The following is an 11,873-nucleotide window of genomic DNA, read 5'->3' as shown; positions in this document are numbered from 1 at the left end:
AACCATGAACTTGTTTTAAAGCATCACTCTGATGTTTCTAATTTTGGAGATATTGTGCAAATGGAAGAAAGCAGTATGCACATTGAAGGACATATTTTGGTCAAAAATGACTCCAAGAATCCTCACAGTGTTACTGGAAACCAAGGTGATGCCATCTAGAGTAAACATCCTTTTTCATTCTTTTTTTTTTTTTTTTTTTTTTTGTGTCCCGTTTGGATCTATAGCCATCAGAATTGTTGTCTTAAGGCCAAGAAAGATGCCAAGCGGATTTATTTTACCAAGTGGATCATCATGGCCTTGCCATATTGGTCCATTTGATTGACCTTTATTATAATTATGAATTTATTTTATTTTCAGTTGCTACAAACGGGACAGACATGACTGGGGGATAGGACAGGGAGAAAGAATGAAAGAAAGAGAGGGAGAGAAAGAAAACCAAAGGGGAAAAGAGACGGTGAGAAGGGGGGGAAGAGAGAAAAAAAAACAAAAAAAAAAAAAAAACAAAACACCTGGGTCACCTGTATGGAGAAAAAAAACAGAAGAGAAAGCAAACAACAAAGAGCAACATAATAAAAAAAAAACCCAGCACCATCACAATAAACTAGCTAGCAGTAGATATCAATAGTTACTAAATAATAAACGATATTGTGCAGCACGCAAGATAGACAGCGCACAATGTGCTTTGAGGCAGCAGCCAAGAAAGCTGTAGTCCGCGTCTGTGAACACCCGTGTGTACACCTGTGTGCATACCTGTGTGGATCAGCATGCTTGCATTCCAAAGGTTTCTCCATGTAATGATCTGCTAGGGAGTGTGGGGAGCCACAGCCCTGTCCTTTATGGTATCAAGCAGGTATGGAGGAGATCAAAACTCCAGACATCCAGAGGCCCCCAGAGCACAAGAGACCAAGGAAGACCAACAGAGGGGCAGCCGCACCACTGTCCCAGTAAGAGCTGAGGAGAGTCCCAGATGAGGGCTCACTCAGCAGCCACCGAGCAGAAGCCAGGGGGAGTTGCAGTGACGCGCCCGTGAGCTCCGCTGGCAGCCAGCTGTGCCTGAGTGACCGAGCCCCAGGCCGAGAGGCCGGGGGCACCCCACCTCCGAAATGGGTGAGGTGCCCCCGGTCTCTGGGAATCCCTTGTGTCATGTGCATCATGTTCAGTTTTGCTTCCTATGTCTTATTAGTTATAGTGCAGTTGAGTTTAATTCTGGGTCCTGCATCCGGGTTCCAATCTGAAAAATATGATATTCAGTTGTCCTTTAACATTAATGCACTAGCAGGCATTGTGTACTGTTTGTTACGCTGAGATCAACCTTAGAGAGGAAGAGCTCAGAAAGCAGAAGGATTTTGGAATAGAGTTGCTGCTGCCATGCGTTGAAAGGAACAACTTGAGGTGGTTTTGGGGATATGGTTAGCATCCCTTTTGAGGTTTTCTGGGCATGCCCAACTGGAAAGACATCGCAGGACAGACCCAAAACACACTGGTGAGACTACCTATGTCACTTGGCCTGGGACGGTCTTGGAATTAGAATGACTGAAGAGAAGGACATCTGGAATTCTCTGCTTATTCTGCTGCCACTGAGACCAAACATCAGATAAGGGGAAGATGATGATGGAGAGGTTATGAGTAAAAAAAGAAAAATAATATATAAAGAGTCATGTAAGTGTTTTGATTTAAGTAATTTAAGTACAGTTTTTTTATTCAGTTGTTATTGATCTACTCAAGCCCATTAAATGAAGTAGGTATCATTTGTATATGAAACAAAGTCAGCAGTGATTTAATGCTTTGCTTACTCCCTCTAGGGAAAAGGTCCTCCTACTATCTCTCTCCAGTCTCTCCTCCTGGTGTAAATCTTGAAGTGGTTAGCAAAAAATACAAGAAACTGAAGAAGAGTCAGTATGCAGCCACTGTCCACCTTCTTGCTGAAATTACATGTATGAAACGAACATTAATATATTCAAATAACTGTCTAGATGATACATGCCATGCCATACGTGCCATTTAACTATAAATACTTACCAATATTGTAAACCAACACTTGTTTAAACTAACAACTTACATTTTAGAAAAGTTATTGTTTGTACTTGTAATTAGTTTGTACATAAACAAAAACTATCCATCCATCCATCCATCTGCTTCCGCTTATCCTTTTCAGGGACGCGGGGGGTGCTGGAGCCTATCCCAGCTGTCATAGGGCGAGAGGCGGGGAACACCCTGGACAGGTCGCCAGTCTGTCGCAGGGCCAACACACAGGGACAGACAACCATTCGCACTCACATTCACACCTAGTGGCAATTTGGATTATCCAATTAACCTATCCCCACAAGCTGCTTGTCTTTGGATGATGGGAGGAAGCCGGAGTACCCGGAGGGAACCCACACAAACACGGGGAGAACATGCAAACTCCCCACAGAAAGATCCCGGCCTCTCAAAACCAAAACTTTTTACTACTTTCCATATTTTACAAGAAAATTGTTTAAGGTGTGCATGTTGAGTATAATAATGACAAAAACAACATACATAGTGTCATGGCTGTGTGCAAGCAGGAAAAGGACCCAAACACATACTCCAGGACACAAAACATAAACTCCAAAAAAACAGCTTTATTGCTGATACCAGGCAAAGTTAACTAACTGAAAAAAATACAAATAAACTGGGCTGATTGACAGACACATTGTAACATGAGGGAAATCTCGACACACACCAAGGAGGGATAACAAGGGAATGAGACACAGGAGGAGAGCACAGCTGGGAGTAATCAAACATTACGAGACCAAGGGGAAGCAAAACTAAAGGACACAGACTGCCAAAGTAAAGCAGAAAAAAAAGAAAAAAAGAAAAAAAAAACATAACACAGCAATGCGGGCCTGACACAGAGACATGAAAAAAGCATAATATTGAACACAGGGAAGGCATATAAAACCTAAAAGCCTAAAACTGGAAATCAGGAGATACTAAAGAAATTAGGGAGCTAGAAATACAGAAACAAGATGCAATATACTAGCCATGACACATAATGAAATCAAGGATTAATAATAATACAAAACAGAAAACACTGGGTCACTGACGCAGGACTGTGACACTTAGACAGCAGGTATATAGTAGCAGTTGTCTAGCAGTATACCCCCCAAAAACCCATCTCCATAGAGACTGTGTCAGCTCCCAAACAGACAAAAAACAAACTAAAAACCAGCAATAAACAACTTAAACATAAACAATTACAAAGAAAGAACAATACAGTATCCACATCTGAACCAAAGAGTAAAACAGTGAAATGTGGATTATTAAATATTAGGTCTCTCTCCTCCAAGTCTCTGTTAGTACATGACTTAATAATTGATCAACAAATCGATTTACTCTGCCTTCCAGAAACCTGGTTGCAGCAGGATGATTATGTTAGTTTAAATGAATCAACACCCCCAAGTCATTCTAACTACCAGAAATCTCGAAGCACAGGCCGAGGGGGCGGTGTGGCAGCAATTTTTCACACCAGCCTATTAATTAATGAAAGACCAAGACAGACTTTTAATTCATTTGAAAGTCTGATGCTTAACATTGTCCACCCCAGCTGTAAAACTCAGAAACCAGTCTTACTTGTTATCATCTATCGTCCACCTGGGCCTTACACAGAGTTTCTCTCTGATTTCTCAGACTTTTTATCTGATTTAGTTCTCAGCTCAGATAAAATAATTATTGTGGGTAATTTTAACATCCGCCCTGTGACAGACTGGCGACCTGTCCAGGGTGTACCCCGCCTCTCGCCCTATGACAGCTGGGATGGGCTCCAGCGCCCCCTGCAACCCTGAAAAGGATAAACGGAAGCGAATGGGTGGATGGATGGATTTTAACATCCATGTAGATGCTAAAAATGACAGCCTCAACATGGCATTTAATCTGTTATTAGACTCAATTGGCTTCTCTCAAAATGCAAAAGAACCCACCCACCACTTTAATCACACTCTAGATCTTGTTTTAACATATGGCATAGAAACTGAACATTTAACAGTGTTTCCTGAAAACCCTCTCCTGTCTGATCATTTCCTGATAACATTTACATTTACAATAATTGATTACACAGCGGTGGAGAGTAGACTTTATCAAAGTAGATGTCTTTCTGAAAGCGCTGTAACTAAGTTTAAGAATATAATCCACCCACTGTTATCATCTTCAATGCCCTGTACCAACACAGAGCAGAGCAGCTATCTGAACGCTACCCCAACAGAGGTCGATTATCTTGTTAATAATTTCACCTGCTCACTACATACGACTCTGGATACTGTAGCTCCTGTGAAAACTAAGGCCTCTAATCAGAAGTACCTGACTCCGTGGTATAATTCTCAAACACGTACCCTAAAGCAGATGACTCGTAATCTGGAGAGGAAATGGTGTGTCACAAATTTAGAGGATCATCATTTAGCCTGGAGAAATAGTTTGTTGCTTTATAAGAAAGCCCTCCACAAAGCTAGAACATCTTACTATTCGTCACTGATTGAAGAAAATAAGAACAACCCCAGGTTTCTCTTCAGCACTGTAGCCAGGCTGACAAAAAGTCAGAGCTCTTTTGAGCCAACCATCCCTTTAACGTTAACTAGTAATGACTTCATGAACTTCTTCACAAATAAAATTTTTATCATTAGAGAAAAAATTACCAATAATCATCCCACAGATGTAATATTATCTACAGCTACTCTTAGTACCATTGATGTTAAGTTAGACTCTTTTTCTCCAATTGATCTTTCTGAGTTAACTTCAATAATTACTTCCTCCAAACCATCAACGTGTCTTTTAGACCCCATTCCTACAAAACTGCTCAAAGAAGTCCTGCCATTAATTAATTCTTCGATCTTAAATATGATCAACCTATCTCTAATGATCGGCTATGTACCACAGGCCTTCAAGCTAGCTGTAGTTAAACCTTTACTCAAAAAGCCATCTCTAGACCCAGCAGTCTTAGCTAATTATAGGCCAATCTCCAACCTTCCTTTCATATCAACATATCATCTGCAGAGGAATGGTTTATTTGAAGAGTTTCAGTCAGGTTTCAGAGCTCATCACAGCACAGAAACAGCTTTAGTGAAGGTTACAAATGATCTTCTTATGGCCTCTGACAGTGGACTCATCTCTGTGCTTGTCCTGCTAGACCTTAGTGCAGCATTCAATATTGTTGACCATAATATCCTATTAGAGCGATTAGAACATGCTGTAGGTATTACAGGTACTGCATTGCAGTGGTTTGTATCATATCTATCTAATAGACTCCAATTTGTTCATATAAATGGAGAGTCCTCTTCACACACTGAGGTTAATTATGGAGTTCCACAGGGTTCAGTGCTAGGACCAATTCTATTTATATTATACATGCTTCCCTTAGGCAGCATCATTAGAAGACATAACATAAATTTTTACTGCTATGCAGATGACGCTCAGCTCTATCTGTCCATGAAGCCAGATAACACACACCCTAACCTATTTTTCAGCAAAGTAAAAACAAGGTCACCGTGCTTTTTTTTTCTTTCACCCAATTACCACAACATCCTTTCTGCATGTGGCTAGACTGTGACAGTAAATGAGCAGAACAGAGACAACAGCAGCATGGAAATCACCTCAGTCTACCTAATACTGTGTAAGAAACATTGTTTTTACTAATTTCTTTACTTTATTTTTTGTATTGTTTAGTGTTCCATAATAAATTATGATTGGGTGGGCTCTTTATTGGTAGTTATGCTAGTTATCGTGATTGTTTATGGTTATCTGTAGTTTTTCTGTCCTTAAATTCAAAGGGCAACAAATTTATAATATTTCTGAAATTAAAAAATCTACAATTGCTAGAAATTAAATTTTGACAAAAGTTAGTTAACTGGTATGAAGAATTTCATTTTTAGCTAACAAGATGTTTGCTAGTATCATTTCTAAAGCTGTGATTATGCTCACCGGAAATATATATATATTTTTTTAATTTGAGAAGACAAGGCAGTAGAAAGCTGTTCAACACAAGGTAACCAGGAAATTAAACTCCACTCCAAAACTTCAAATCAGTCAGTTTGTTATAGCCAGGCTTTCTTTGCATCACTTAGTTAAAGGAAATCTAAAACGCCAGTTAGAGTGATGGGTGTGGCATCTTTGTTAACTTAGACTTTCTGCTTCGGGTTCTGTGTGTGCTGACATAAAATGGGTCTTGGTGTGTCATTTGAGTTTACTTTTGCACAAAGTTAACAAATTGAGTCAAAGACAAGTTAGAGTAATGGACAATGAAGATATACCAGGATAGAGGATATAAAAAAGTAAATAAAAAGTAATATGGTTCATGCAAATAACAAGTCACAGATTTTTTTAGTTCATACTATAATTTACTGAGTTGTTATTATTATTATATTATTATTTATTTCTTAAGCTCTAATAAAAAGCAAATCAATTATGTTATGCTGTAGCAAGATTGAAGTTGAAGAATTGAAATTACTTTGTAAATTGACTATTCTTGGTGATAGATAACCTATTGACAGCCTTTTCTGTCATGTTTCGGCTGTGTGCAGGCAGGAATTGGACCCAAACGCAAACTCACCCGAAACAGTACTGAACACAGTCAGTCCTGTTGCTGAACACAAAACTCTAAACTGGGAAGACTCTAACATAACATCACTCTCTCTCTCTCTCTCTCTCTCTCTCTCTCTCTCTCTCTCTCACACACACACACACACACACACACACACACACACACACACACACACACACACACAGCATGAGGGAGATCGTGACACTGATACAGAGAAACACTTGGAAATAACGAGGGGAATGAGACACAGAAGGGGAGCTGGGAGAAATCAGACATAACAAGGGAAGTGAAACTCAATACATTCACGTAGGACACAGACCTTCAAAGTAAAACAGGAAATGTAACATAGACGCAGACTTGACTAGGGGAGACAGAGCAACTAAGAAACACAGAACAATAACAAGGAGAGACAGAGGGCGGCTACTAAATACTCAGAAAACTAAAGAGAATACAAGAAAGCCGAACTAAGACACTAGACTAAGAATAAACTGGGCAAACAAAGAGAACTAAGATCATAATACAAAAATTCAGAGACACAAGGAACTCAAAACACTGGGTCACCGACCCAGGACATTTTCTAATCTTTCTTCTATTAGCTACTACAGAAGGAGTGTAGAATGGATTTTACAGCCAGTTAGGATCACTAAAGCTAACTAATAACACTAATTGACTCAAGCTATAGTAACATATATTGAAAACATACAAAGAAGTGATATGTTTTTCCTAGCTTTTCACTGAGCTCTCTCCTGTTGTTTTACCTTTCTTTGAAAATCAGTATGGAAAGAGCAGTAGATCTGACCAGTTCCTATTACTTTGTATATTAAAATCCCTTGTGTTGTCCTTGGGATTCCCATATATTTGTTTGCCATTCACCTACGGATCTTTGGCCCGAGGACAACACAAGGGTTACGTTCACTGTTTGTCTCCAAAAGTTGATTCTGTTCCTCTGGACGTAGCATTTTGTGGGAGAAACGTTTCGTCACTCATCCAAGTGACATTTTCAGTCTCAGCTGACTGCAGGTTTCCCCAACCTTAGTCCACATTAACTCGGTGGACAAACACATCAAATTCACTAGGGAGGATATGAAAAGTGGCAGGTTAGCTGTCTTAGACTGTGAGATTTCCATTAGTAATGGGGGACATCTAAAAGCTGATGTGTACTGTAAACCTACACATACAGATCAGTATTTAAGGTTTGACTCTCATCATCCACTGGAGCACAAACTGGGTGTCATCAGGATGCTACAACACAGAGCGATTACCATCCCCACAGACACAGCGGCCGGGGAGGCAGAAGAACATCACATCAAGAAGGCCCTGAGTAAATGTGATTATCCTAGCTGGACTTTTGTCAAAGCTGGGAAGTCGCCAAAAGAAAGCTCCAGCTGATCCAGGAGAGAAGGACAACCGCTGCCCAAGCGAAAACCTGTAGTGATCCTATATGTGTCAGGAGTATCGGAGCAGTTGAGACACATTTTTTCTAAACACCGGGTCTCTGTGGCTTTTAAACCCCAAAACACGCGAAAAACTGGTCCCCAAGGATCGGGTCCCCCGACACAAACAGAGTAACATAGTGTACGCTGTTAAGTGCCAGGAGGATTGCCAGGATTTATACATCGGAGAAACCAAACAACCTCTGGTGAAGCGGATGGCACAACACAGAAGAGCTACCTCGTCAGGCCAGGACTCTGCAGTCTATTTACACCTACAGGCCAGTGGACACTCTTTCAAGGATGAGGATGTATACATGCTGGACAGGGAGGAACGCTGGTTTGAGTGCAGAGTCAAGGAGGCCATTTACGTGAAAAGGGAAAGACCATCTCTGAATCGAGGAGGGGGCCTAAGGGTACATCTGTCACCATCTTACAATGCTGTGATTGCAGCCATTCCCCAACTCTCTGTGAATGGTACTCATGGCCATTGATCAGTGATCTTTCATCTGTGGTCTTTGATCAGTGGTTGTTGATCAATGGTCATGAGAATTTGCATAACTATAATGAAGGAACTGACCTCCCAGCCAGTTGCTCCTTCAGTGGTGCTAGTTTCAGTCATTATGCAAATGTACTGTTTGTAAGATTGGGGAAACCTGCAGTCAGCTGAGATTGAAGTCACTTGGATGAGTGATGAAATGTTTCTCCCACTGAAAATGGCCATTGATCAGTGGTTGTTGATCAATGGCCATGAGATTTTGCATATTTCAGATTAAGGAACTGACCTCCCAGCCCATTGTTCCTTCAGTGGGCTGGTTTCAGTCAGCTGAAACTGAAGAAGTCACTTGGATGAGTGAAGAAATGTTTCTCCCACAAAACGCTATGTCCAGATGAACAGAATCAACTTTTGGAGATTTACTTATCTGGATGATTAAGCATGCATCTGGACGTACACTGTTTGTCATTGTAATTAAATACAAAATTACTTTTAAAAAAAGTCATTTGTTTTATTTTCCTGTTTTAAACCACAGCAGCCACACTGAACATCTATCCAAACAAATGTCAGTTCTTTCGATATGAGAACATCCATCTAAGCTGTGTAGCTTCAGGGAATTCCAGCAACTGGACAGTGAGGCGAAACACTTCTTCTGAGACGCTGCAGCCATGCAAGGGTGGATTTGGAGACCCTGATGAGTCCTGCATCCTTTCAGATGTTTACCCATCAGACAGTGGATTATACTGGTGTGAGTCTGAGCAGGGGAAGCGCAGCAACACTGTCAACATCACAGTGGCTGGTATGCTATCAAATATGCTTGTGCTTTATCTCATACTGGACTTTATTTTAGAGATACATACTGGACTTCTCCTTTTTACTCTTTTTAAGCCATTCATTAAAAAAAAAAAAACATGCTGTATGCAGCTGGTGGCCAGAATTATGACAAATCTTAGTCTTTGACAAGTATAAAGACATGAGTGTACTCTCTCACTCTCCGATTCATTGTTAAGTCTAATTTCAGACCTCGCTGGCACAGAGGTTCATCATTGTGAACAAAAGAAAGACACTGTACGGTTCTCACTTGCTGGCAAGGGAAGTCCGGCAAGATGTTCAGCCGACTTCAAACTGACTTCCCTTACAGGCTCTTTTATTGGCTCTTTTTGGTAACATATATTCAAAATGCAGAAAACAAACACAGTCAAACTGGTTTAAACTGGTTACACAATGTAAAACCCATATAGTGTGGCATAAAAGCTAAGGCACCGAGTGGGGGTGTGTGTGTGTGTGTGTGTGTGTGTGTGTGTGTGTGTGTGTGTGTGTGTGTGTGTGTGTGTATATGTGACTTCCTGCCACACAATATATGCTTAAAACTGTCCAACCACATTTCCTAGTTATCCAAAGGGTCATCTTCCCACTCCCGTATATGGCTTGACTTTAATGTTTCACCATATACAAGTATAGGCGAACTCCTAAATGGCCAGGAGTGAACATCCCTTACCAGATAGGGAAACCAGAATCTCACATGGAATGTGTCTGCAGTTAAACCCTTTTCGATTGCATCCCCCACCTAGATGTAGAGGAGGAACAGAAAAAAATCTAAACATGCAGTTTTAGGACAAAGTTTACAACTTTAAGTCTAATAATGGCAACTATTATCAAAATCAACCTAACATTAATTTTCTCAAAACTGTGAAAGGAAACAATATTGGGAACATTTCTGAACGTCAAGTTACAACATTTAAAAGGACTTGTGCATAAACCATCTTCAAAATGCAGAAAAAAAGTGTATTGAAATCCAATTTCAGTAAACTCAAAGATATGGAGAGATTATATCTTTTGGCTGGCCTGAGAACCTCTTGTTGTTTCCCCGGATGAATTGGATGGATGAGTTGACAACAGACAGCAATAACAAAGTACAAACAAATAGCATGATTCATAACAACCTCTGCTGCGGCCAAAGCCCACAGACATGAAGAAGTGGCAGTAAAAGAAAAAAACTGCTTCTTTCACTTGCAGTTGAGATCAAGCAAAAGAAGCACCTGGAGTCACCATGTATCAAGTGCCAAATGTCTGCCCACAGCTCTTTAGAGGTCAAAAGAGTAATCAGACATGTTTTAAAGAGTACTGAAGTTATTCTCAAATTTAATGAATGAAATAAGTTTAACCTTTTTATATTTCAGCTGGAGCTGTGATCTTAGAGAGCCCCGCAATTCTTGTTTCCGAGGGAGACAATGTGACACTTCGCTGTTCTTACAAGGAAAGAAATGATAAAACTTCTACATCCGATTTCAATGCTATATTCTACAAGAACAATATATATTTCGGAGAAGAACCAAAAGGAAAGATGATTCTCAATGTGTCCAAGTATGACGAAGGCTTCTACAAGTGTCAACACCCCACAAAAGGAGAGTCACCAAAGAGTTTTCTGGCTGTGAGAGGTGACAGTGATGTTCAGCACAAATTTATGTGAAATATGTTTAGCTTTAATATGTTAAAACATTTGTCATTCTGTAAAATTGAACTGTTAATCTACAGTCTTCATTCTGTTTAGAGTCTGCAGGGTCATGAGTGACATAAATTTTGTCACATCTTAGACCCAAAAGTATTATAAAAAGCTAATTTCATTATTCAAAAAATCATCAGAAACCATCTTGTTTTCTTTGGTTAAAAAATGAATAGCTCAATGACACATGGCCTACTTCTGACCTGTGTTTATGCTTCTTTTCCTACTGTCTTATTTAAACATCCAACTAACAGCCATTATGTGTTATAGTCAGATATAAAAAAATATGTTTCATGTTTACTAGTTATTTTCTTCCTCACAGCCAGAGTTCAGCCTGTGAGTGGCTCTGTCCCTCCACCTCTGATGTCTCTGCCCAAGCTGGTGTGCACAGTCCTGCTGTTTTTCCTGTATACTGTTGTATTCATGTTATGTATATACACATACCGAAAGTGGGCTCAAGGTAAGAGTACCTGTGAAACATCTCATGATAATGAAACATTTTGATTCAATATTGATCATATGACCAAGGCAGAGAGTTATTGGGAAAACAAAGAAAACAGACCAAAATATCGGCTTTTGATTTATTTCTGTAAATCTCTGTATTGAATGCAGAGTGGATATTCATAATATTTTTTCTTAAAGGTAACATTATCAAAAGAGTTTTTATATAAAAGCTATTTTGGCTGCTCCCTTTTGACAAGGTGTCACCACACATTCAAAAAATCTTCATGTCCAAAATGGTATTAACTGATTGACTTAAATAAGTACAATATAAAGTATGAAATTTAATGGAAATTTGTCCAATGAAATTTGCTTTATTGGTACACATTCATATTATGTTTATAAGCATATTTCCCCTAATGAATAGTTATTTGAACAATGAACCTTGATTTT

At 39.7% G+C, this 11,873-nt stretch overlaps 1 protein-coding gene across 1 annotated transcript; it reads left to right on the top strand.

Moving 5' to 3' along the window:
• Positions 1-5,592: 5,592 nt before the first annotated feature.
• LOC146635551 (low affinity immunoglobulin gamma Fc region receptor III-A-like) lies at positions 5,593-11,483 on the top strand. Its single transcript, XM_085350177.1, has 4 exons — positions 5,593-5,623; positions 9,012-9,275; positions 10,657-10,914; positions 11,302-11,483. The coding sequence occupies exons 1-4, from the start codon at positions 5,593-5,595 to the stop codon at positions 11,481-11,483; spliced, it is 735 nt and encodes a 244-aa protein (XP_085206303.1).
• The last annotated feature ends 390 nt before the right edge of the window (positions 11,484-11,873 follow it).

The sequence above is a fragment of the Diplotaxodon limnothrissa genome, linkage group LG3 (genome assembly GCF_057381915.1).
Source record: "Diplotaxodon limnothrissa isolate DT_005_m linkage group LG3, D_limnothrissa_male_GT1.1, whole genome shotgun sequence".
Classification (NCBI taxonomy): Eukaryota; Metazoa; Chordata; class Actinopteri; order Cichliformes; family Cichlidae; genus Diplotaxodon; species Diplotaxodon limnothrissa.
The sequence above is the reverse complement of the archived record's forward strand: the minus strand, read 5'-3'. Positions and strand labels throughout refer to the sequence as shown.